The 23723-nt window shown below is 40.8% G+C and overlaps 1 protein-coding gene across 3 annotated transcripts in view; it reads left to right on the top strand.

The window, feature by feature from the left end:
- TRIM66 (tripartite motif containing 66) overlaps positions 1-23723 on the top strand; it is an 84191-nt gene that overhangs the window by 5126 nt on the left and 55342 nt on the right. For 2 of the 3 annotated variants that reach the window (XM_050954504.1, XM_050954503.1), the window contains 2 exons: positions 15490-15593; positions 20484-20631. In XM_050954504.1, coding sequence (XP_050810461.1) covers positions 15490-15593; positions 20484-20631 — 252 coding nt within the window. Of the gene's footprint in view, positions 1-15489; positions 15594-20483; positions 20632-23723 lie in introns of those variants that run through there. The other variant, XM_050954505.1, reaches the window with a different exon arrangement.

Below are 23723 nucleotides of genomic sequence, written 5' to 3'. Positions count from 1 at the left end.
ACTGGAATTGCAGTGTATATATTCTGGTGCACTTTTGCACTTCCATTTTACATCACTGCATCTCAGGTTCATCATAAGCAGATTCTACTATATACTGTAATTATCATATTGACTCCATCACTTTTTAACTAAACTAAGTAAGCTTAGTGCACTTTAGTTGCAAAGACAAGGATTTCATGAATCTAGCTCTGTTGAGCATGAAGTGGTGGTTAGAGTTTTTAGTAGTTATTTTAAAAATAAATGCACAGGTGTTTCTGAATTGTAGAATGAGACACGTGCAATCAGAAACGGATATGGTAATAAGCCAAACTAGAACCTAGCTTGTTGAAGTCAGTCACTTTTTAACTGAGAAAACATTAACACTGTAAGAAAAAAAATCCTATTAATTTTTAACAGTTTCAGAGCAGTTATGTTAGAAACCTGTAGGCAGACATGGTCCCTGCTGTGAAGAGCTGACAATCTGAATTGGATAGATAACACAAATCCAAATGGTTCAGATGTGAGAGTGGCTGGAAACAGCACTAGGAAGCAGATCACTGTTGAAAGGCTAAGTGGAAGAAATATTGGAGGAGGAAAGAGAACTCACTTAACACAGTGGAAGAAGGAGGCTAGTCATGTGCAGTAAAAAAGGTAAAAGACTAGAGTAAGAGAATGAGGCACAGGTAGCCGAACAGTCACTTCAAACAAATTATAAAAGGGGAGCCATTAACCGTCTTCTGGTATTTCTACATACCACAGTCATATCTAAGCCCTCTGGTGGCTTTTTATGATCAGTTCCAGGAGAACTAGGTTCTTTTTTTCAACTCAGCCTCTGATTTACTAGTGCCTAACCGGATGTAGCCTAGTTTGAAAATGTTGGCCTCAGCCTCTGTGTATCAGTTCCCCCAAATATGGAATGGAGATAGTGATGATTCTTGCCATTGTAAAGCCCTTTGTCATCCTTGGAAACATTGGATTTAGCTATGATGATGATTAATTATATTTTTAAAATATTATACATCTTTTCATGGTTGCCTGTGGCGTGGATCAGGAATTATTTACCTGCAGCACTAGTGGACCTGAACATTCTAATCTAGCACCCATGAAACAAAGTTTTGCCAAAAGCTGCAATGCGCTGCTTCCCACCTTGGCTTGTTACAGGTCAGGAGTAATTACGGATACGAGCCAGATAGGAGAAATAGCAGAGAAAAGAACCAATCAATAGTGATAACCCAGTAAACTTAAGGAAGACACCAAGTGCAAACCTCTAATTAATATCTGAGCAACATGAGCAGCAAAGAAAACACATCAGTGTCTTACTTAAATCAGTGGCTGAAAATGCTGGTAAAAGGCTTGTCTGAACTACAAAATGTTGTTGTGTTTCACAAAATGTTACTGTGCTTGAACACATTTGGAGAGAATTAAGTTAGCTATGTGATGCTGACCATGACTGTATTATAGACCCAGATAAATCATTGAATCAGTTAGGTGACATGATGCTGAACATGATTTGTTCTAGTATGTCCTGAGCACAAAATTGTCATCAGCACCAAGTCAGCTAACTCAATTGTTCACAAGTCTTTTCAGCCTTGGTAACACTTTATCAACAAGCCCTAAATGCAATCAAATGCAAGGTGAGGGGGAAATCTAGTACATTCCAAATGAAGGCAGTGATAGATAAAGCCCTTAGCTATAGAGATGTATTTTAATCCGTCTTTTAGTACAATAGTACAAATTATGAGATAGCAGAATTAAGCCATCTCTTCCCATTTAAATTGTCTCTGTGATGCCTCTCGGATTGCTGCAAAGATGGATTTAAAGTGCACCGGGTAAGTTACTTAATGGCTACTGAGGTTGTGAAGAAAGTACAAGTTAAGCTGCATCTCAGTGTTCTTGCTCAGGAAGAGGTGTTAGGTGTTATCTGAGATAACTTGAACTCTCTGGGGAAACTGGGAGTACCCTACACTTCATTTGTGAGAGCTGGTGGTTTAAAAACAGTGGAACTTAAGTCAGTGAATCTCATCTGAGGACAGCTCCAACAAGAGGACGTAAAAGTAAATTATCTTAGCAGGTTTGGTGACTAAATGTTTTATTGGTAATAGGAGGCGTTGGAAATCAGTGGGAGTTAGTGGTTTGACTCTCATTTCCTTTCTTTGCAATTCAGTGTATGTTTTCCAATCTTTTTACGTGTTAAATAGCATGGAACACATTCATCCCTTGTGTAGCTGCATAGGATGAATGCGTTTAGTATTTGGGAAAGTGTTACATTCAAAGGACAGATTTAGGTGGGAACAGGTGATATTCCAAGGGGCGGCTCTAGACATTTCGCTGCCCCAAGCACAGTGTCATGCCACGAGGGGCACTCTGCTGCTCGCTGGTCCCGCGGCTCTGGTGGACCTCCCGCAGGCATGCCTGCAGGAGGTCCACCGGAGCCGCAGGACCAGCGGACCCTCCGTGGCATGCTGAGGCCTGGAGCCGCCCCTGGGTATTCCCACAATAAAAAAGCAGGCTATGCCTGCAAAGTAAGCTCTACGTACATGAGAAGCCATCCACAGTAGATTGTACAAATGTTTAAAATTTGCTCAGGCATGCTGTCTGGTCTTCTTGGGCTTGGCTGCCCCTCACTGGAATCCGAATGCATCCATGGTTTCTGCTGGGCGGTTCCTTGTGTTTAGCTTTTCGTCCTTGAAAAAACTCCCTTGTGGTACCAGTATATTATGCAGTTCTTCATCATATAATCCTCCCTCTCCTGTCTTACATACTTTGCTGAGAAATGAAATAATTAACAATTTTAATTAAAAATGTTGTATTATTAGGTATCTGAGTTAGCACCCTTTGAGATGAGTTATGATATCAGGTTCTGCAACATAGGTAGATATGTGTGTGTCATTTACACTCAGGTCATATTTTCAAGGTTAAATTAGCAACTATAACAGCTAGAAACTTTTTTTTTGTTAATGAAAACTTAGATTCTGAACCATAAAAAGGCAGCATGAAAAAGGTGCTGACACACCATGCCAATATATACTGATTAAGTCCTGGTTACATTTCTGTTTTGTGAGTTTAGGCAAGCTGTTTATTTCCATTTGTAAAATGAGAATAATGATACTTACCCATCTTTGTAAAGTGCTTTGAATGAATGGATGAAAAGCCTTATAGAAGTTGAAATTTTCAATAATAATTGTTGTTGTTATTAAATCTTTGTTTGAATTGAGCCTGTGGAATGACTTTTATTTTCTGTGAAACCATGCAGATGAATTGTACATGGTACCATTGGGTTTCCGTGACTTGTATAATAATATTCACGGCAAAACCATTACAGAGCTAGCCTACAAATTGTACTCCTGTGGGCATTCTGTGCCAAAAAATAAAAAATTCTGTGCACAATATTTTAAGATTCTGCACATTTTATTTATCTCAATAACACTACATAATCACGTCAGTTTCAGTTATTTTGGTAATATATTTCAAAATACCTGTCAGCAAGTATGTCTATAACAATACAGACACACACAGCTTTTCCCCCAGGAGCAGAGAGTTAGAGAGACCCTTTATGACAACTCATTTCCTGTTTTTCTGTCCTCTTCTTCCCCCTTCCAAGCCCAGCCAAGGGGCCGGACGACCACAACCTCTCACCCACCCCCAGAGCCCAGTTGCAGGGTGCCCCCAGCCAATACACCGAACCTCCTCTCCCCGAGCCCAGCCGTGGGTTCCCTCTAGTCCAGATGCCTTTTCCCCCTTCCCCCTAGAGCCCAGCAGCAGGGTATCCCCTTGCCCAAATACCCACACCCTTCCCCCCCCAGATCCCAGATGTGGCTTCTTCCCAGCCCAGACACTCGCTCCTCTCCCCCCCAGAGCCCAGGGATCCAGAGGGAGAAACAGCCTGATGCTTGGTCCCAGGCTTGCATGGAGTTTCCTGCACGCCACCCTCTCCTTCTTCAGGGTGTGCTGGCAACTGCAGCTGTCAGGAACCCTTTAGCTCCCTCCTCCTCCCCCTAGCAGTGTCTGTGCGAGCTTGGCTCTCTGGGTCCAGCAGCCTATTGTGTCGGCCAGCAGCACTGCAGCCCGTTTCTGTGGGGGAAAGGAAATTCTGCATGCACAATGTTAATTTCTTCAAAATTCTGCATTGTGCAGTGGCACAGAATTCCCCCAGGAATAAAATTGAAATGAATAAGTCAGAACTACCCACCGATGGACACTCTTTTCCCTCTGTAAGACAGGACCCAATATCCAAACTCAAAAATGACAAGAAAATACAAACCAATGGTCGAGTATTGAAGAACTGCAAACTGAACTCAACTAAAGCAGACCTTTAGTCGGAGGCAGCATGACTGCTGTTGAAAATATACAATTGTCTTTAGCTGGAAGAGCAGATATTATGTAGCAGCCCTACCATATAATCCCTACTTGTGAAATCTTATAGGTAATTGGTCAAAGGCATCAAAAATTTGCCTAACTGATGATCACATTAGCATTCATGTATTCTGAGCTGTCTTTAATGAGATAAATGTATTGTTCTTTATTAAACAAGTTAATCACTCTGTCTCCTTTTACTCTGCACTCACTTTCAATATGAAGGTGTGGCTTGTGGAGACTACAGGTCCCAGCATGCAATATTCCATGTTGATTTAAGCATACTTTTGGATTGTGTTAAAATGTGGGTGTCTGTACAGCTCTTTAAGACGCATTTGGGCTATTAACTTCAATATGGCCTGTGTTAGAGCAGCCATATTACGAGAGCAACAAATAATCTTGTTTTGACGCAATATCACATGATGCAATATATTACACCTGTTCATTCTGAAAGAGAATACTCATTTGTTTTAATTAGATATTCACAAAGAGGTTTTGAGCAAGCACAAAATATGAATTGTTTCAAAAGAGGGAGGGAAGAAAACCTCATCATGAAGCATGGAAAAGCATCTCTGCTGTTCACAGGCTTCTAATTTGGTCCATTTAAATACATTTTGGGGAATTTGGCTCATCTCACTCTGTGGTTCAGCTGCCAGACTCAAAAGGCAAGCAAAGCAGTTGGGTTTTGTTAGATAAATATGAACCTGTAAAATAGAGGGAGTTTTCTTTAAAACTGTTTCCTATACCTGTAATTGCGTCTCTAAGGAAACCATGAACCATGCCAGCAGCTCTGAGCATTAGCTAATGATCTCTGAGAATAATTATCCTGGTATTTGTTGGGGGAAAGAGAGTAAGGCAAGAAGCGCAGTGTCTGGACAGCAGGTAGAAATGTGATGTGCATGATAGGCCTGCTACCTGTTTCTTTATGATGATCAGCAATTTTTAGAACAATCATAGATTAATTGCCTATACCGATTTATTAAGCAGACACTTGAGCTGAGCTTTTCTTGTGTTTAAAGCCTGATTTAGGGTTGGAGCTGGAGGGCCTTGAAACAAAACTGTAAGTTGAGTCCTGTGATACTCAGTTTAGAAGTGGTGGATCTATAGTTTAAAATCAGCCAAGGTCTCTATTCTTGGTGAGGAGATATAGACGTCACCAGTTATCCATGCCTCTGTTATCGACAGATTGGATTACTGCAATTTACTGTATTTGGAGCAAAATTTGAAGGGCACTTGGACACATCAGCTCTTTATTCATGGGTATTTTTCTCAGGGAGCATGTGGCACTTGGGGTCAAGAGATTACACTGGCCTCCAGTTAATCTCTGGGTCCAATTCAGGGTGTCGGTTTTGATTCATAAAATTCATTATGGTGTAGGTCCTGTGTACCTTGGAGACCTCTCTCTCCTTATATTTTATCCTGGCTATTGAGATCCACTGAGTAACTTGATTTGTATATCTGAGGTTCCCTCTCCATGTGATGTGTCAGAGTCCATGTTTGTTGACCCCCAGGGCATACTCCAAGACCTATGTGTCACCTATGGCAAGGGGTGTGTGTGTTTGAATGGGATTTAGAATTTGGTATTGTTTGTCTGAATTCTGATTTTAAAACTCCATATGTGGGATTCAGATATCTAGTTTAGGTGTTTGTGTTTGAATATTGGGTCCACTGACTCTTACTTTCCTGTGTTCATTAATGTGAATGTTTTGTGCACCTGCAATTTGGCTACCATTGCTGAGGTGAGTGACATAACTGACTTGAATTTGCAGGATCTGTGATCCATGAAAAAGGAGCAAACATCAGTTTGGCAAAGTGAGAGCACCGCTAAATTTGGAGAGAGGTGTTTTTATAACTCCAGTGTGTGCACGCATTGTGCCTTCTTAATAGTAGCTTCCACGGTGCTTTTCTTCATGTTCTGTAGTACACCATGAAGGAATGATGGAGCAGTTTCAAGGCTGCAGCAGTGGTGATATTCCTTCATGTACATCATCTGAAGAAGACTTTTCTGGGAATGACTTCAAAACACAGTGGCCCTCACTGGTCTTGTGGTGCCTGCTAGTAGGTTAGATATATTGAGAAATAGCTATAAGTGCATGTATCTGGAATTTCAGTGTTGGCTTATTAGGTGGCCTATCTCACAACTCATGAAGAAATTGGATTCAAATCTAATCTTAGGATCCTTGTTAGCCTCCCTGAAGTTGTTATCCTCTGTTACATCATAATCTGCTGCACATCAATGAATTGTGATGTCATAAGTAGATTAATTATTTCAACTGATTAGTAAACAGGAGGGGCTAATTAACTCCTAGGAATATTTGCATAAAACTATGATCTTTTTCCTATCTCCTTGCCAAAGCAAATTACATATAAACAATATGGGGATCTCAGCAACCCTTTACCCATGAAAGAGATTCAGCTTCTGTTTCTAGAAGTTTTGGTAGAAATAGTGGGCCTGATTCAGATATAGTGATTGCACTAGAGTTGAATTTGGCTCCTGATCTCTTGATATGCAGAGTCTGTTGTTTGAATCTTATAATTCTGTGTTGGATTACTATTTAGATACAGCGATTGCATCATTCTTCATACGTATAAACAGTGAGTCTCTAGGGCAATGCTTTCCTTCACCAACGATGCCGTAATAATGATACATTTAAATAAGCTGTCTGTAAAGTACAAGTTCCTGAAACAAGTGAACCTTGTTGTTTATAGGTACTGTTGAGAGATGAAGTGTAGAAAGATTTGTAGGGAACAGTCTGCAGAGGGTACCCTGAGAGTGAATGGCTTTGTGATATTCATTTAGCTGAAGCAGAGAGACTCCTATTTCTTTCCTTCTGAGCGCCTGTTAAAAGTTACTCTGAGCTTTGAAAGACAATCCAACAAGAAAGAGAGTGGATACTGCTGTTGTCTTATTGTGTGATCTGTATTTCAACACTTCTGGAAAAATACAGCCAAGAAAACTTTAAAAAGGCCTAACAGCATCTCAGGTGAGAGCAAAAAAGAAACTGGGAGGAAAATAAGGTGGATCCTGGGTGTGTGCCTTCTAATAACCCATCTCTTATCCCGACCCTGCTACTTTGTGAATGTTTCTTGAGTGAAGAAGGGAAAGCAGTTCCAGATGCTAAGCAGAAAGGTCTAGTCACTTTCTTTCATCATCAAATGATATTCTACAGAAAAGGCTGTTGCTAGAGGGTACTAGATATGCACTTCTGCTTAATAACAACCTATTTCCTGAGCTAAGTGACTTTGATTTGTGTACCTTTTGAGGTGACTGTTTATCCAGAGGGCAGGTAAGCAAATATGAGTTTCCTTGTTTTGTTTTTTATTTAAGAAAACAGTGTTTTAGCAGCAATCTACATTTTAAGTATAAGCTTTGCAGCGATATTTAGCATAAGCACTTTATATTAATACTCTTGGAGCAGTTGTTACTTGTCTTGCTGTTTGCAAAAGTACATACAGGCTATTTGTGCAGCTTGCTTAATTTAATTATGATTCGTTTGGATAGCCATTCTATAGTGTATTTTTAATGTCAAGAATATTGTTAGGCTTTTGTAGGATGCATCTGAGGAGTGTGTTGAACATTTCTACAGTGTGCTTTTTAATACATATAAAAAGTATCACAAGTGAAGTCCCATTATTTGAACTGAACTCATTCAGCAAGATGCAAATATGTTTATCATGAAGGAAAAAAAATCTTAATCATGAATTTCAAGAATAACCCATGATCTATTAGGGAGAGATTTAGCCCATTAGCAATGCATAATGACAGCTGCCTAAGTAGAAGAATGTCCCCCATACAGTATTGCCATGTATCTAGAATTTTCCAAGTAATTTCTTTTAGTAGTTGTTCCTTCTACTCCTGACTTGTCTTGGTATTCTTCACACTGAGGACTTGAGAGTTAGAAGCATCTCAGAAGTGTATCTAAGAGAGCTTCAGGTTTGGAGGTCATGGTAACTTAACCCTTGTTTAGCCAGATGTTTCAGATATAGTCCAAGACATTTAATGCATGTCAGTAATAAAATCCTAATATCAGGTTTGGTATCTGGGGCCATGTTCTGTGCTGATTCATATTCCATGCAACTGCACTGACTTCACTGTCATGGATAGGGTATAAAATCTGGGTACTATGGTGCCTAGTGCTTCAATTTTAGATATCCAGTGATTTAAACTAGAAGAAACTTTCTCTGCATCAGACAATCTGATTGTTCCAAATTTACTAATGCGACTGCATTTCTCAAAATAAATGAGGCTCCTGAACAGTCATGAGGACTGTGTTATTTTTAAGAGTGGAAAGATGCTGAAATATTTATTTTAAACATTACTCTTTTATAGGAGTCAGAATTAAATACTATTTATATTTTGCATTTCCCTGGTCTCTGGCAGATAAGCACAAATTAAAATTCATGTTAACCTGCCTGAGGTCATAAGCACCCTATGAAGTGAAAGTGAATAGATATAATTTCTTTTATAAAATATTTGTGCTAACTGCATAATACTATAATGTAGCAAAAATGCATGATTGCAGTGTTAACCCACTTTACAGTATGTGACAGATCTGCATAAAATGGCCCTTGACATGGAAATACTTTAAGCACTGCTTTTGCTAGCCAGCCAATAAAAATTCCAGTGTCTCATGTATAGTCCAGGGTATGCACCACCATAACATCCAAGTGGAATAATGACTTTGGGAGCAGCTGTCATTAAACTCCGTGCATTTTCCCGTTTCTAGAAGCTGCTCTGCTGACTGACTTTCTTCTGAGTCACTGTGAGAAGCATTCTGTAGCCCTAAGCCACTGTCTTGCCAACTGTTTAAGGCATGAATACAGTCTAGAACAGTGACTCTCAACTTACATACCATTGTGGGCCATATATGCAGCTCTCTGTCTTATGTGGGCCACATCCACACAATATATATACTACCTGTATGGCCCTGAGGATGTCACATGGGCTGTGCCTGTGTGCTGCTTTGGCTGGGGCTGAGAACCACTGGTTTGGCATTTATAGTTTTTACACTGATTGGGCTGCAGTATTATGTGTATGTGTGAGAAACTGGTCCAAAGTCTCCAAGGGCCAGATTCAATTCATAGAAAGATTCCCATTGACTAGAATAGTATCAGAGCAGGACCCATGTGTCTTTTAAAAAAATACCTGCAAAGTACACTTTTGTTCCAAATTGCTTAATAAATGTTTATTTGCTTCTTCACTCATGTTGCTGTTGCTAAAAAAAAAAAAAAAAAAAAAAGTGGCAGATGCCAAATAAAGACCTCACATGGGCATCTTGAAAGCTAACTCTGAGCCTAGGAGCCGCCCACACTGCAATTCACAGGTATTCCCCGCCTGCACCAATGATAATGGCCTGTGAGGGCTGTGGTAATGGCATTGTACCCATAGCATAGATTGCGTTAGGTATGCCTGTGCACCTGTTATATTTGCACATATCTCTAGAGAGCAGAGTTGTTAATGGTTCACGTAAAAGGCTCACAGAGAAATGTTATTTCTGGTAAGCAGGGAAAGATTTCGTGGTCACAGATAGGACAATATCATTTTGACATACTGCCTTGGTGCTAAGGCAATTAGCTACAATTGTCATAGATAAATAGATAGAACATGAAATAAGATAATGTAACTAATAGCCAAAATAGCAAAACAAGGACAGTGCTATGGAACTAGGATGTTGTGAAATGTTATGTTTTAAATATGCATGGAAATATAATGATATTTTGTCTTTTAAATTACAATTTTTTTTAAGTGAGTATTTAATTTTTAGACAAAACCCGGCCCCAGGCCACGTGAAGAAGATTGTGCTTGTAATAGTTCTGTGGAAAGAATGATTAGTAACTGACTTTTGGGTCCATTCTTCCCATGATATAAATGGGAGATTTTCATACAGATGTTCCCACAAACATCAAAAGAGGGTACCCTTTATTTCCGATAGTCATTGGTCCTTCTTCAACATTGTATACGGAGAATGCCAGTCATTAGGCAGTCTGGTAAGTTTTGCTGCTGGAAGAGTCATCTGTGTAAAAATATTGATCTGTGATGAGATGTCATATGTAAAGAGGAATAGTAAATGATTAATGGGTGTAGATGTTTACAGAGTAATGTGCAGCACTCATATTTGCTGCAGCATTTGTTGAGGCAAATAAAAGTTCACGTAGAATACATACTCTCACAAACATTCTACATATAATGTTGCCACCACAGAATTCCCCTAGGCATGAAACCCTCCAATTCCCATTTCTTCTGGGTTTATGGCCGCTGTCAGTCTTCCATCAGGCTTCAAGCCCCTAGTGACACCCAAAAGCAGTCACAGTGGTGCCAGCTGCATGCAAGCCCCTCGCTACTGGGATGGTTTGTAACCAGCACAACCTATGTACACAGGCCTGTATCCCACACCTCTCCATCTATAACTGGAATAGGCCTTATGCAATCACACAGGTAGTGGGAAGGTCTTCCTCCTCCTCCTCCTCCATGCAAACACCCAGGACAAAGGCACAATCTTGCCCTCAATGGGAGCTAAGAAAATATTACACTATACACTTTTTATATGTTTTACTTTTATTTCAAGAGCAGAGCCTGTAAAGAAGTCATATAATTTTTATATAGTGAGAACAATTCTTGGCAAGTTCTGTTCTTCTGACAAGAATGCATGAAATTTTAAGTTTTTTAAAAGTTTTATAAATGAAAATGAACTTAATCACAGACCTCACTGAATGATCCACTAACGCACATTTACACACATTGATATTGGAATTTGATGCATCTGTGCAATCTCTGCCAAATTACTTAAACTGCAAAATGCTGTTACGAAAATAACACAAACCCAATCCTGGGAATTTTGTATGCTCAGCACCTTGTAATATCAGGCCTGTGATTAGGCATGTTCATCTGGCAAAATGTTGCAGTATTGGGATCCCAAGGACAATTAACACTAAGCAACTGGAAAACAGTCAAACCTTAGAAAATTGCTGACACAAATCTAGTTAATTTCAAGAGTACTGGACAACTTAATGTTACATTATTCTGCAAGATATTTTCTTTCTAGGATAATATTTTCAGTTAAGGAGGACAGCATGTATAATAACATCATTCTGGTTTGACGTCATAACTGATCACCAGTCTAAAAACATTACTAAAAACGAAAACTTAAATACACTTACCTCATTTAGCCCTGGAAAACATTGCCCTCAGTTATCATAAACTGATTGCTTGAAAGTGATGATGCCTAGTGCCAAAATTCTATGCTCACTTGAAAGTTAAGGACTAAGATTAAAAAAGATTTGTTGGGTTAATGCACCACCCTCATCTTTGAGGAATTAGGTTCAATTCCATTATAATTTACACATATATATGATTTTGGTGGTTTCATCTTAGTAAAAAGTGGATGTTTGCCCTTTGAAAAAAAACACTATACAGTATGTCAAGAATGTGTGTCCTATTCCAAGAGGCCCATGAGTGGACTGGCTAGGATTATTAGTGATGTGGTGCATTTTCAGAGCTTAGGACAGCTACTTGAATGGCAACGTTGGTTCCCAACATTTGTAATTACTAAAATTCCCATTGGTATGCTAGTCAGGAGAGGAACTGAATGATCATTCCTTAGACACTGAGACTTAATAAGAGATCACTGGTAGCAGAGTAGAGCAATTTCTTTCTCTCTTCCGGTATTTGTTGTGTTAAGTGCTCTGTCATAGTGAAAAGATCTCTCGGAAACTTGAAACCTGCTTTTGTTTCTGCGGGCAGCTTATTTCCTCCTTTGGCTTGACCTTGATTAGTGGTTGCTATGTAAAACTATTGCAAGGCAGTGTATATTATACCTGTTTGTATATTATGCGTGTTTCTATCTTGAGCAATCGTTCATTATGCACACAGTCATTCTGAAACTACTTTTATTATTTTCCATAGTGCAGAAGCTGCATATGGTGCTGTACGCTAGGTAAGATGTGTTGAACAAATAATAGAGTCCCTGTCCTGAAGAGCTCACAGTCAAAAGGGATAAGTGGATAAAATAGATTGTGTTTTGTAGTGACATCATGCTTAAGGGGATGGAGGTATGAACAATGAAGGTGGGCCTTACATGGGCTGCCTAGTCCTCTTACATCACTGTACTTCCCCCTTTCTCAGCAAAACTCCCATTGACATCAGTAGTGTAGAATTGGGTCTTTACGATGTTAATAACCACTCTAAATTGCAGTGTAAGAGAAAGCAGTCTGATGTCACCAATGCATCCTATACCTGTGTAGTATGTTTTGCTTTGGAGCAGCAAGGCCAAGATTTTCAGAAGTCAGTGGTCATTTTGCGTGCCTAACTTTTTGGATGATCAACCTGAGATACCTTGACAAGGCCTAATTTTTGAGTGAGGAGAGTACTCTCTGTTCAGAGTGTTACATATATGCTATCTAAAATGATAGTGTGTCAGGGGAAGGAAGGTGATGGATAGTGACCAAATTAGGAATATTTATCAAACTGTTTGTAAAGTAGTTAATCATCAAAAATCCAGTGAAGTCAGTGGAAAGGCTCCCATTGATTTCACTGAGCTTTGGATCAAGCCCTTGTTCATTACTGGAAACAAGTTTCCCCCAGAGATTTGAAGACTCTTTTTGAGCATCTCAATGGTAAATAAATGCCAAATGGAAGTGAAGTGAGAACTTAATGTACTATCTAATCTGTGCTTCTATAGTGTGACATTACACTCCATATTCTTTATGGCAATATACTTATGATATGGATATGACATAACTGAGATATACTTTATGCGAGATGGTTCAAGTAAGATACCATTGGAAAGGTTATGATTTACTGAATGTGATTATCCAATTTTTATGTATGTATCATTTCTGTATATAAAATTAGGAATATGTAACAATTACAACTGGGTGTGTATTGGGAAGACACCCACCAGGCCATCAGATTTGATGAGCCATCAAGAGGAAACAACAAGATTGTGAAGATACTAATCTCTCTCCCTCCTGGGAGGCGTCCTGGGACATAATTGTGACACTACTAGGTCAGGTGGTCCTGTCACCTGATATTAAGCATTACCTGGGACTTCTGGTAACTTTTCACTAAAAGGGGAGGATGGTCAAGTTTGGGAAACAAAGGATTCACGCCTTACGTAAACCTTATTTAAGAGTGGGGAGGAAGGAAAATGGGATTCCTCTCCAGGGCCCGTCTGCCCAGGAAGAAAGACTGCTAAAGACACCTGAAGGGAAGGCAAGTGGGGAGTCCAGGCTGAGATGAGGGTCTAGGCTGAAAAGAAATATAACTGGAACTCTAAGATACAGAAACTTTGCAACCTGCCTAAAATAACATTTAGGGTAAGAAATTACATTTTGTAACCTGTTTCTTGAGTATATTGAGTTTAGCTTGCATATTTTGTTTTATTTGCTCAGTAATCAGCTTTGTTCTGTCTGTTATCTCTTATATTCACTTAAAATTCACCTTTTGTAGTTAATAAACTTATTTCTTGTTTATAATATAACCCAGTTTGTGCAATTCATAATTGTGGGGGAGGAGTAAGAGGCTGTCCATACCTTCCTCCACATTGAGGGAGGAGGTGGATTTCATAATATACCTTTGGGTCTGCAAGGGAGGTGGACACCTGAGTGCTGGGGCAAGTCCCTTAAAGCTGAGTCTTCCTAGAGCTGTTCTCCGTGTCTGTGTTGTTCTGTAGTTGAGTGTGGCCCTGCTTGTGTATGTGCTAGAGGAGGCTTAAAAGCCTGTCTCAGCAAGACAGGTAAAAAGGGGGCCCAGGCTGGCAGAACAGGTGGTATCTCAGCACATCAGGTGGCATCTCAAAGGGGGCAACCTAACACATGTAGCTCTTAGCCTGCAGAACCTCTTGTTATATTTGTTTAACTTCCAATGGTTCTGGTTTTAATGTTGGCTAAAGAACATTGGGTGAGATTTTCAAAGTTGTCTAAGAGAATAAGAAGCACAAGTCCCATTGACTTTCAATGGAATTTGTGTTCCTGTTTTTCTTAGGTGCTTCTGAAAATCTCATCCTTTGTCCTTTTCAAACGAATATGTGGAATTAAAAAGATCACATTAACATTCCTGGTCTATTTAGGCTAATAGTTCAGAAAAATATGATTTAGTTCTCATTGATGTGTCAATAGTATGAGAATTCATAACACAGAATTCTGATGTTGTTTTGTATAGAAAATATCAGCGTTCATTCTCCCCTGGAAAAGATGAGAGAGTAGCCATCTGAATTTCATGGCAAGAAAGGGCCCTGTCCTACAGCCCCTAATTCACATGAGTTGTTCTACCTGGTGATTTCACAGTGACTACTCCCTTGAATATTAAGACTCCAAAAGTCTTCTTTGTAGAATCATAAAACTGTCAAGCTGGAAGGGATCTTGAGAGGTCATCAAGCCCAGCCCTCTGCGTTGAGGCAGGACCAAGTGTATCTAGACCATCCCTGTCAGGTGTTTGTCCAGTGTGTACTTAAAAACATCCAATGATAGAGATTTCACCACCTTCCTCAAAAGCTTATTCCTGAATTTAATCTTATAGTTAGAAATTTTTTCCTAATATTTAACCTAAATCTCCCTCATTCTATTTTCAGTGGCCTTGGAGAACAGTTGATCACCATCCTCTTTATAACAGCCTTTAAGATATTTAAAGGCTGTTGTCAGGTCCCCCATCGGTCCTTCTTTTCTTACACCTAAACATGACCAGTTTTTTTTAACCTTTCCTCGTAAGTCAGATTTTCTAAAACTTTTATAATTTTTGTTGCCCTGCTTTTGGCTCCCACTAATTTATCCACCATTCCTAAAGTGTGGTGCCCAGAATTGAACACATTACTTCAGCTGAGGCCTCACTAGTGGGGAAGAGAATGAAAGGTTGTCCCAAAAGAACAATAGGTGATGTAAGAAAATACTGGTGGATTAACAGTTTTATCAGAGCTTCAAGAGCTTGTATGGATTTGAACGCACTCAGATACCACAGTGATAAGTGCAGCATAAAACATGGAACCACAGAGTCTCTGTAGTGTTTTGTACTGTCCCAAAACTAGGCAAATGTAATTCGTTAGTTGATGAAGAGTTAAGTTTCCTGGAACTAAGCCTTTTGGTGTGATATCAAAGAACTGTCAGTACTTCAGTGTGGTTTATTTCATTTCCTGATTCATACAGCTGTTCTGTTTCTTTGCTCAGGTATCCTCTCATGCCCTGTGTGCAAACAGACGTGCTTCGCCGGGGATGTAGTTGAAAATTTCTTTCTCAAGGACTTTCCCACAGCAAATCCAACTATGGCAAGGGTAAGTGGAGGCTGCTCAATAGGCTGCAGCATGAGTCTTTTGAACACCAATAACAAGACCCAAAGTTTATGTCGTTTGAGTAGCTTTATATAGCATTGTAATTTTACCACAGCTCTTCAGTCATCCCCGTGGACTGAACATACTGCCTATAAAGCACTTTTCTCATCCTGTGTGAAGAGCAAGGCATTAAAGTCAATGGGAGCTTTGACAGTGACTTCAGGATTGGGCTCTGGGCATGACTGTGTGGCAATACAGATCCCTGCTGCTAAGTCCCTGGGTTTGGCTAACGGAGGGAACTATTTCCCTTAACAGTTGTTTTGCATGAAAACACTTCTGTCAGTCACCACAGCACTAGCCACAGTGGAGCACAGAAAATTGTGACCTGTTGCAACATCAAACTGAGTAGCACAGAACACAAGTTTCTAGTGGGTAGAATTGTCTTTCAAATAAACCCAACTCTCGCTTACCACCAAAGTTAGGTTTCTCAGTGACAAACTAGGGTTTCACTCTTGAATTATGCTTCATTCATTATAAAAGGAAGTCTCAGGTAATAAAGGCGTCTGATGCATCCAGCAAGATGCTGGATCCCTTTACCTATGTGTTTCTCAGTATCCTCTGTTCCTTTGTCAGGGCCAGGTAAGCAGTGACAAAGGCTACTGGTTGTATGGTTGTCTCAAATTGATTACTTCTGTTAAATGATGAGGATATAAGTCTAATAATAATAATTATAAATAAAGTTCTTCTCCGTCCTGAGGGAAGTCTCCCAGAACTTTCAGTCTTTCAACAGGATGGAATGGATGTAACTGAGAAGTTGGAGACATTTTGCCATTCCCTATGGCCTTACGTAAACAATATGCCCAGAGACAAAGATGCTTCTCATGTGCCATTTTAAATAGTTGATTTGCAATGTAGTATTTTAGTTATGTATAGTCTTCTCCTATACTATTTTAATTGTACTGTTTTACTGTATTTAAGGGTTTGTGCAGCGCCAGAGGAATTGTTCATTTCTACTCTAACTCACTATACTACCCTTCCTGAATGAGGAAGCAAGACATTGGAAAATTATTATATTGCACTGGAATGAGGAGTTAAAATAGCACTAAATGAATCAAAACTACTTTACAAACTATTGACTATTTTATTTTATCCGTTTTCTACTGAAATCCGAAGTGTTGCCCAATGGTTAGAGCTAGTGACTGAGAGCTAGAATTCTTGGGTTCAAATCTCTGGGCCAGATCATGGCCCCATTCTGTCTGCTCTGTGCCTCTCAGTCAGTTCTAAGGAGATATAAAACCAGCTTAAATATCCAGTTAAAGATTCTTCTGACACTGGAGATTCCTTTAGCTGGTTTTACCAACTTAGGGGACATATCAAGGGTACAACCAGAGCACTGCTGTACCCCAGCACTGCCAATGGAATGGTCTTTTGTGGGTATCAGCCAGAACAACTTCAAGCAACCTCAAGGCTTCTATAAGTTGTTCTGGAGACTGGCCCCAGGATCCAGTGGGAGAAAAGCATAAAGGCAAACACCATCTTTGCCTCCTGTGTTTTAGCTCTGTTCAGCCTTCTGTTGATTACCAAGGGCTCTGAATTGCTCTGAGTCACTGAACTTTCCTGTGCCTCATTTTCCCCATCTCTAGAAATACATACCTAACTCATAGAGGGTGTTTTGTGAATTCAATGACTAATGTTTGTAAAGTGCTCTGAGACCTTCAGATGAAGGGTGCTATATATATGAAATGTATCATTATGTAAACCAAAAGGATCACTTTCACACATACTCTTCAAAGATAGTAAGAGCAAAATTTACACAATGCTGCTGCAGTGTTAGAAAGGTCTTATTACAGTAAGTTTTCTTAATTATCATAACTCAATTCATCTGCCTTCTAGAGAGAGCCAGTGTACGAAGGAAATGAAATGAATAAATCTTTTAGTCTCTTCAAAGGCACTGGGATATTTCTTAGATTTCCAGTAAGAAGATTTTTCTTTTCTTCAGTCCCCTAGGCTCGAAGAGCGATTCAAAAAGAAAACAATTCCCACAGGAGTACAGGAATCCTATAGGGGAATGAAGAACCTTCCCAGCATCATTTTAAGATTGTTCCTTTTTTATAAATAGTCTCATCTTATAACTGTGAAGCCTTTATAAAAGGAAAAATAGGAGAAAACCAGGGCCCAATCCCACTGTCATTGAAATCAGTGGGAGTTTAGCCAGTGACATCAGCGGAAGCAACATAAGGCCCTCAAATTATGAGGCTGTTAGAAAGACATAAAGGCCCGTATTTTCAGACTTTGGTGTCTAAAGTTGACATCTAGTTCCATAAAAATGGGGAGCTGTGAATTCGTATCACCTCTGAAATTCAAGTTTCATAATTAGGTGCCTACATATGAATTTAGGTTCCTAACTTGAGGCAGATAAATCTGAAAATTATGCCCAAATCTGTTAACTGGCTTGATCAAATTGGACTTGGTAATGTTGCTAAAGGGAATGAGAATTTGGGGTGCAAAAGAAATGTAGGATCAAGCCCTGAATCTTGGAACCATTCTGACCTTAGTAGAGGTTTACCGTTGCATTCAAGTGGTAGCCAACATGATTGTCACATTTTAGGGGAGCAATTAATGGTGTAAAGATCACCAAAGTGATACTCCAAGATCTTGCCCATGTCCTGGTTACTATAGTGATGGATTTATTATAAATCGGTAGACAGACAGATAACCTATATTGTAACGTTACCTTTCTGGGTAAGCTTGGGGAAGACACTTTCTCTATGTACTCCATCTATAAAATGCAGACAGTGATCCTTCCTGTCTCCTAACCTTTGTCTGTCTAGATTGTAAATTCTTTGAGTCAGGGTCTGTCTCTTAGTGTGTGTGTGTGTGTGTTGTGGGGCCCTGTTGTCAACTGGGGCCTCTCGGTGCTACTGCAATACAAATGAATGATGATAATTGTGGAAGACTTTAGTGTACAAGTGTATACTAGTTGTTGATAAACCACACCTTGCCGAGCTACCCTGATTGGTGAGTTGAAATTACAGCCTCATTTTTTCAGTTGGCCTTTTAGCAGTTTATCAGAGTAATTGCTTTGCAATGTATGTATTGTGTGCTTGAGTTGCACAGCTGTTTTAGCTTCTGAGCTCCTTGGATGGATGGTCTTGAAAGCCACACTTAAAAGAGAGGTGTAGTCTGAATACCTGAGCAGAAGCCAGGAACTCCTGAGTTAATCCTGGATCTAGCCTAACTTCCTCTGTGGCCTTGGGCAAGTCACCCTCTCTGCTTCAGCCTTTTTCTTGTACATGTATGATAAAGGAGGAAATGTATACTGTTCATCTTGTGAAATGGAGGTAGGTAAATATTATTACTTCAGAGGGGTACTGTGAGAATTAACTAATAAGTGTAAAAGTCCTCTGAAGATTAAAAAAAAACTATGCATGGTCTATGTAAACATCAAAAGACTGGAGATGTATGGGGTAGGGGATAAGAGTTGGCTGCTGGAGGAGTCAGGGCTCTCGCCCAGATTCTGACTAAGGAGGTCAGACAGACAGAGCTTGAGGCAAGGGGTTTACTACAGCTTGACTAGGCTCTGAGCTAATCAGAATGGACCATTCTTTAACTTTCAGTTCTCTGTGCTAACCTAATGACTTCCTATGCTGTGTTCCTGTTGACCAGAGCCTCCCAGAGGATTCAGGGGCCTGGGCAAAGCAGGGGAGCTGCGGCACTTGTACTCACCCGGCGGCGGTCTGGGTCTTAGGCAGCATTTCAGTGGTGGGGGGCCCTTCAGTCACTCTCCATCTTTGGCAGCACTGAAGGCCTCCCCCGCCGCCAAAATGCCATGGAAGGCCCGGACTGTCACCAGGCCAGGGCTCCTGGGGCCCCTGCGTGGCCTGGGACTTAGGGCAAATTGCCTCACTTGCCTCCCCTTCTGGGTGGCCCTGCTGTTGACTAATTAATAAACCCTACTGTTTTGACAATGCTGTGTGAGTATCACTGCAAAGGCTGGGTGAGGTATATTAATCTCTGCAGAGTGTACAGTTCTCCATCAGGAATCTGTCTCAATTGGACTTGCAGTGTGAAGCAAGAGTGCTGAAGGCCCAGAGATCCAGCCTAAGGAAGTGGTGAAGCCGTCCTGTCTTATCCTAGAGGAAGAGTGAGACCTTGAAGGGGTCTGGAACACTGAAAGGGTTCCCCCAAGAGACTGCTCCAAAGAGGAGGGCTGTAGTACCAATCCTATGGATCCGTGATGCTTGGTTACGTTTGGTTAACATTTTCTTTACAGACTAGGCAATATTCTATCATGTTCATGAAGGGACTCATAATTCCTGTGCACTGATTTGTTTTCTTGTGTTTGTACATCCTCATCTGTTATGGTACTAATATCAAGGATATACAAGTGACCTCTTATCCTCTGCAAGTTCCTTTTTTTTTTTTTTTTTGAGACATAACTATCCCCACTCACTCCATGCACTGAAATCAGACAATTCTTAATTCATCAATTCATAGATTTTTAGGACCAGAAGGCCAGAACTATTATGATCATCTAGTCTGACCTCTGGCTTCGCACAGGCCATAGAATTTTGGCCAGTAATTCTGGTATCAAATGTTTAACTTCTTCAACAAGAGAATATTAGGAAGACATCCAGCTTTGATTTAAACACTTCCAGAGATGATCTTGTCTTCTCTCTTGCACCAGTATAAACCAGGAGTAATGCCATTGATGTCAATTGAATTACACTGGTGTAAGAGAGAAAAGAATCAGGGCCAGTTCTCACAGTTATTGGAATAACTAAACCTCCAAGGTTTTGAATCAGTGTCTTAAATGTAGTAGTTTCTACAAGCTCGTTGGAAGAGTTCTACATTTAATTATACTTGTATGTAATTGCACCTTTTTTTTTTCAGAGCTGTTCCGCGTGTAAAGAGAAGAGACCTGCTCACAGTCTGTGTACTAACTGCAATAAGTGGCTCTGCAGCTCATGTACAGAGGAACACAGACATGGCAAGGAAACTGGAGACCATTTCCTGTCTGTCCCCGCAAAGGGCTCTTCAGGTAGAAACATAAACTTCGAAGCTTTGTGTTCTTTTTGTGTGTGGTAATTCATCTGAAAACACTGGACCTCCACAGGGTCTGCACTTTGCATGTTTGTGAATAAACGTTACGTCTACAGTAAGTGGGGATTTGATAGACAGCATTCTACAGCTCCAAAGAGCTGACCCTGCACCATCAAAGCCAATACTACCCCACACCATGGGTAGGATTGGAGCTTGTGTTTCAGGGAGGCACAGTCCCTCCAAAAAGCTTCTAGTGTGCAGGGATTTTGGAGGCTGTATGACCCTTTAGGATCTTGCAGCCTGATCCCAGAGTGCCTGTGTGGACATGGCCCCTCCCTGTTCCCTGTGGGATATGTGCCTCCAGGGACACACCAAAGAAGCAATTGAATCCAATTTCCCCCTTGCAACACACTGGTTGGTGTTTGGTCTGCGTAACATGAGAGGGGAAGGGAAAGGCTCTTTCCATCCCCTGGCACCCCCGTGCAAGGGCTAGGCGTAAACTGATCCTGGACTATTGTTCCAGTGTCCAGGGATGTCCAACTACATACTTGAACTCAGGCCTAAGCCTTTTATCCTTGGCCCCTTTTTGCGCTATCCTGAGAGAGATTGAATGTGAATGTCCATGGAGTCAAAATATACGATGTTGGGATGTATGTTGGGCTATGGAAGTAAGTGTGCCCTCATCTCAGAGCATTTGTATCAGAGGAGGTGGACTTTGCTTGGTGGTTCTTTTAATAGATAACTCTCTCATAACCCAACGTGTTCCTCTGTGCTATGCGTTCACCAGGAAAAGAAAGCACTTCCAGTGGAAATTGAACACTTTGGAACTCTTTAATGCTTCCAGGTTACAGATGCAAATTTTTCCATTCTCATGTCCCATAGTCACAGCCACCCAGGAGAGCAGAAGGATTTTTGCTAAAGAATCTCGGGGCTTTTCTATGCACAAAGTTGCTGTGGTTTAACAATTTAGTTGTTATTTGCATTGTGGTAGTACCTAGGAGCCCCAGTTATAGATCAAAAACCCAGTATGCTAGGTTCTGAAAAACACAGAACAAAAAGTCCATGCCCCAAAGAACTTAAATGTGTGATGGAAAATTGATTAAGTTAAACTGGTGCAAAAGGCTCGGTGGATACTTACATCAGTATAAGCCACGCTTATTAGAAGTGGGGCTGGTAGCACGGCGCTTTCATTAAGGTTACTTGTCACTTCCTATCATAAGACCTTGTATTCAGTTGGTTATAACTGTGCCAAACTTTAACCATTCTGGCTGAAATGTTCCATGCTGGGAGTCTGTCTCAAGCTGAATATTTTTGGAAAGTTGAAAGTCTGTATGGTTCAGTCATTTCCAAGAATGAGGCTAGGGAAAAATACACTGTTTTGCTATTTAAAAGAATTCTGGCCACCTTTGAGAAGATCTAGCACCTCTGGGATTTGGAGCAGGGACTTCCTTTGAAAAACATCTCAGTTTGCACATGTTCAGTAGAGATTTCTTAGTTTAGCAGCTAAAAATCACTGAAGAGTCTGTGCTCAATGAGCATGCTCATCCCCTCGCAGCTCTTATGTTTGACTGGGCAATGCTTTTTTATCCTCACAGAGCAACTGTGTGTTCTCTGGCCCAGGGCTGCTGGGTCAGGGCCAGATTTGCCCTATAATAGTAGGTCCAGGCCACGTTAGGAAGCCTGGCTCTCCTGTGCTTTCTGTGACATCTCTGCTGGTGCCCAGGCAGCATGAAGGAGGAAGCTGCCCGACAAGAATGCAGAGGGGACAAAATGTAGACCAAACGGAAGGGAAAGGAATAGATTGGAGCAAGGAGCCAGATGAGACTGATATTGAAGATAGGGGTAGGGGAAGAGAGAAACTGGCGGAGAGGAGGAGATTGGGACATGTTGGACAAGGAGACTGGGACAGGGAGACAATGAGATTGGATGAGGAGGTGGGGTCAGAGGGAGGGACTGGGAATGACTGCAAAAGGAGCCTGAGAACCAGTTGAGGGAGGATGGAAGACAGATCTGACGAGGAGCTGGTGTATGGGGGATGAAGTGGGACTGGCTGGGCAAAGAGATTGGGACTGGAATGAGAAGACTAAGGCGTGGAGATTGGGACTGAGTATGCAGATAGACTGGGACTGATTTGAGGATTCAGGGATGAGGAAGAGACCATTGGGACTGGGATGAAGGGGTCCATCTTGCAGGTAGTAGACAGAAGAGGCTGTGATCGCTGTAGCATGTTTCCCTCCAGAGCCTGGAATGAAACCCAAGATTCCTGAGTCCTATCATTCCTCTACTTCCTGCAAGTAGCTGAAGTTCACTGGCAGAGTCTGTCTCCCCTTCCCCTGTAATGCTTGTCCACATGGAGGATGATGACCTACTACTGCTATCAGTTACTCCATTACCTCAAGTGATAGAGGCCTTGCGGTGATCTGAAGGTTCCAGCTGTGCTGATGAGCCATCTGGGTGTCGTTATGAATTTCTGTTTTTTTCAGTTTGCTTTTTTTTAAAGACTTAGGAAATTGCATACAATCTATGTTAAAAGAACATTAAAGTTGCAACGGCAAGTAATCAAACGTTAGGAAGTTGTATTTCACTAAGAAGCTGTTATCTGTGTCTGTTATCATTTGTTGCAGAAATTGGAAGGTGTGTAATGAATGAGGCAGGGGATGGCAGGAAGAGAAAAGATGGCCTCATGGTTTAGGCAGTTGAATGCTACCCTGAAGAATTGGATTCAATACCTGCTTCTGCCACAGAGTTCCTGTGTGATGCTAGTAAAGTCACTTACATCAGACTTTTCACAAGTGGTCACTAATTGTGTATTCCTTATTTTCTGGGTGCATGATTTGAGATCTTGGGGTCTGATTTGAGGAAGTGCTGCATGCTCACAGCTGCAACTGAAATCAATGGGAGCTGTACTTTGAATATATAAAGTACTTAAAAAAAAAACCTAAGTATTCTAAAATCCGGTCCTAGACAGCTCAACTTGACACTCAAAATTAGTGGACCCTTTGGACCTTAATTTGTCTCTGTCTCAGTTCCCCATGTGTAAAGTGGAGATAATACCCCCTCATCTCACCAGAGTGTTGTGAAGATAAATGA

This window comes from Gopherus flavomarginatus, chromosome 5 (genome assembly GCF_025201925.1).
Source record: "Gopherus flavomarginatus isolate rGopFla2 chromosome 5, rGopFla2.mat.asm, whole genome shotgun sequence".
NCBI lineage: Eukaryota > Metazoa > Chordata > Testudines > Testudinidae > Gopherus > Gopherus flavomarginatus.
Note: the sequence above shows the minus strand (reverse complement) of the source record. Positions and strands in the feature narration are given on the sequence as shown.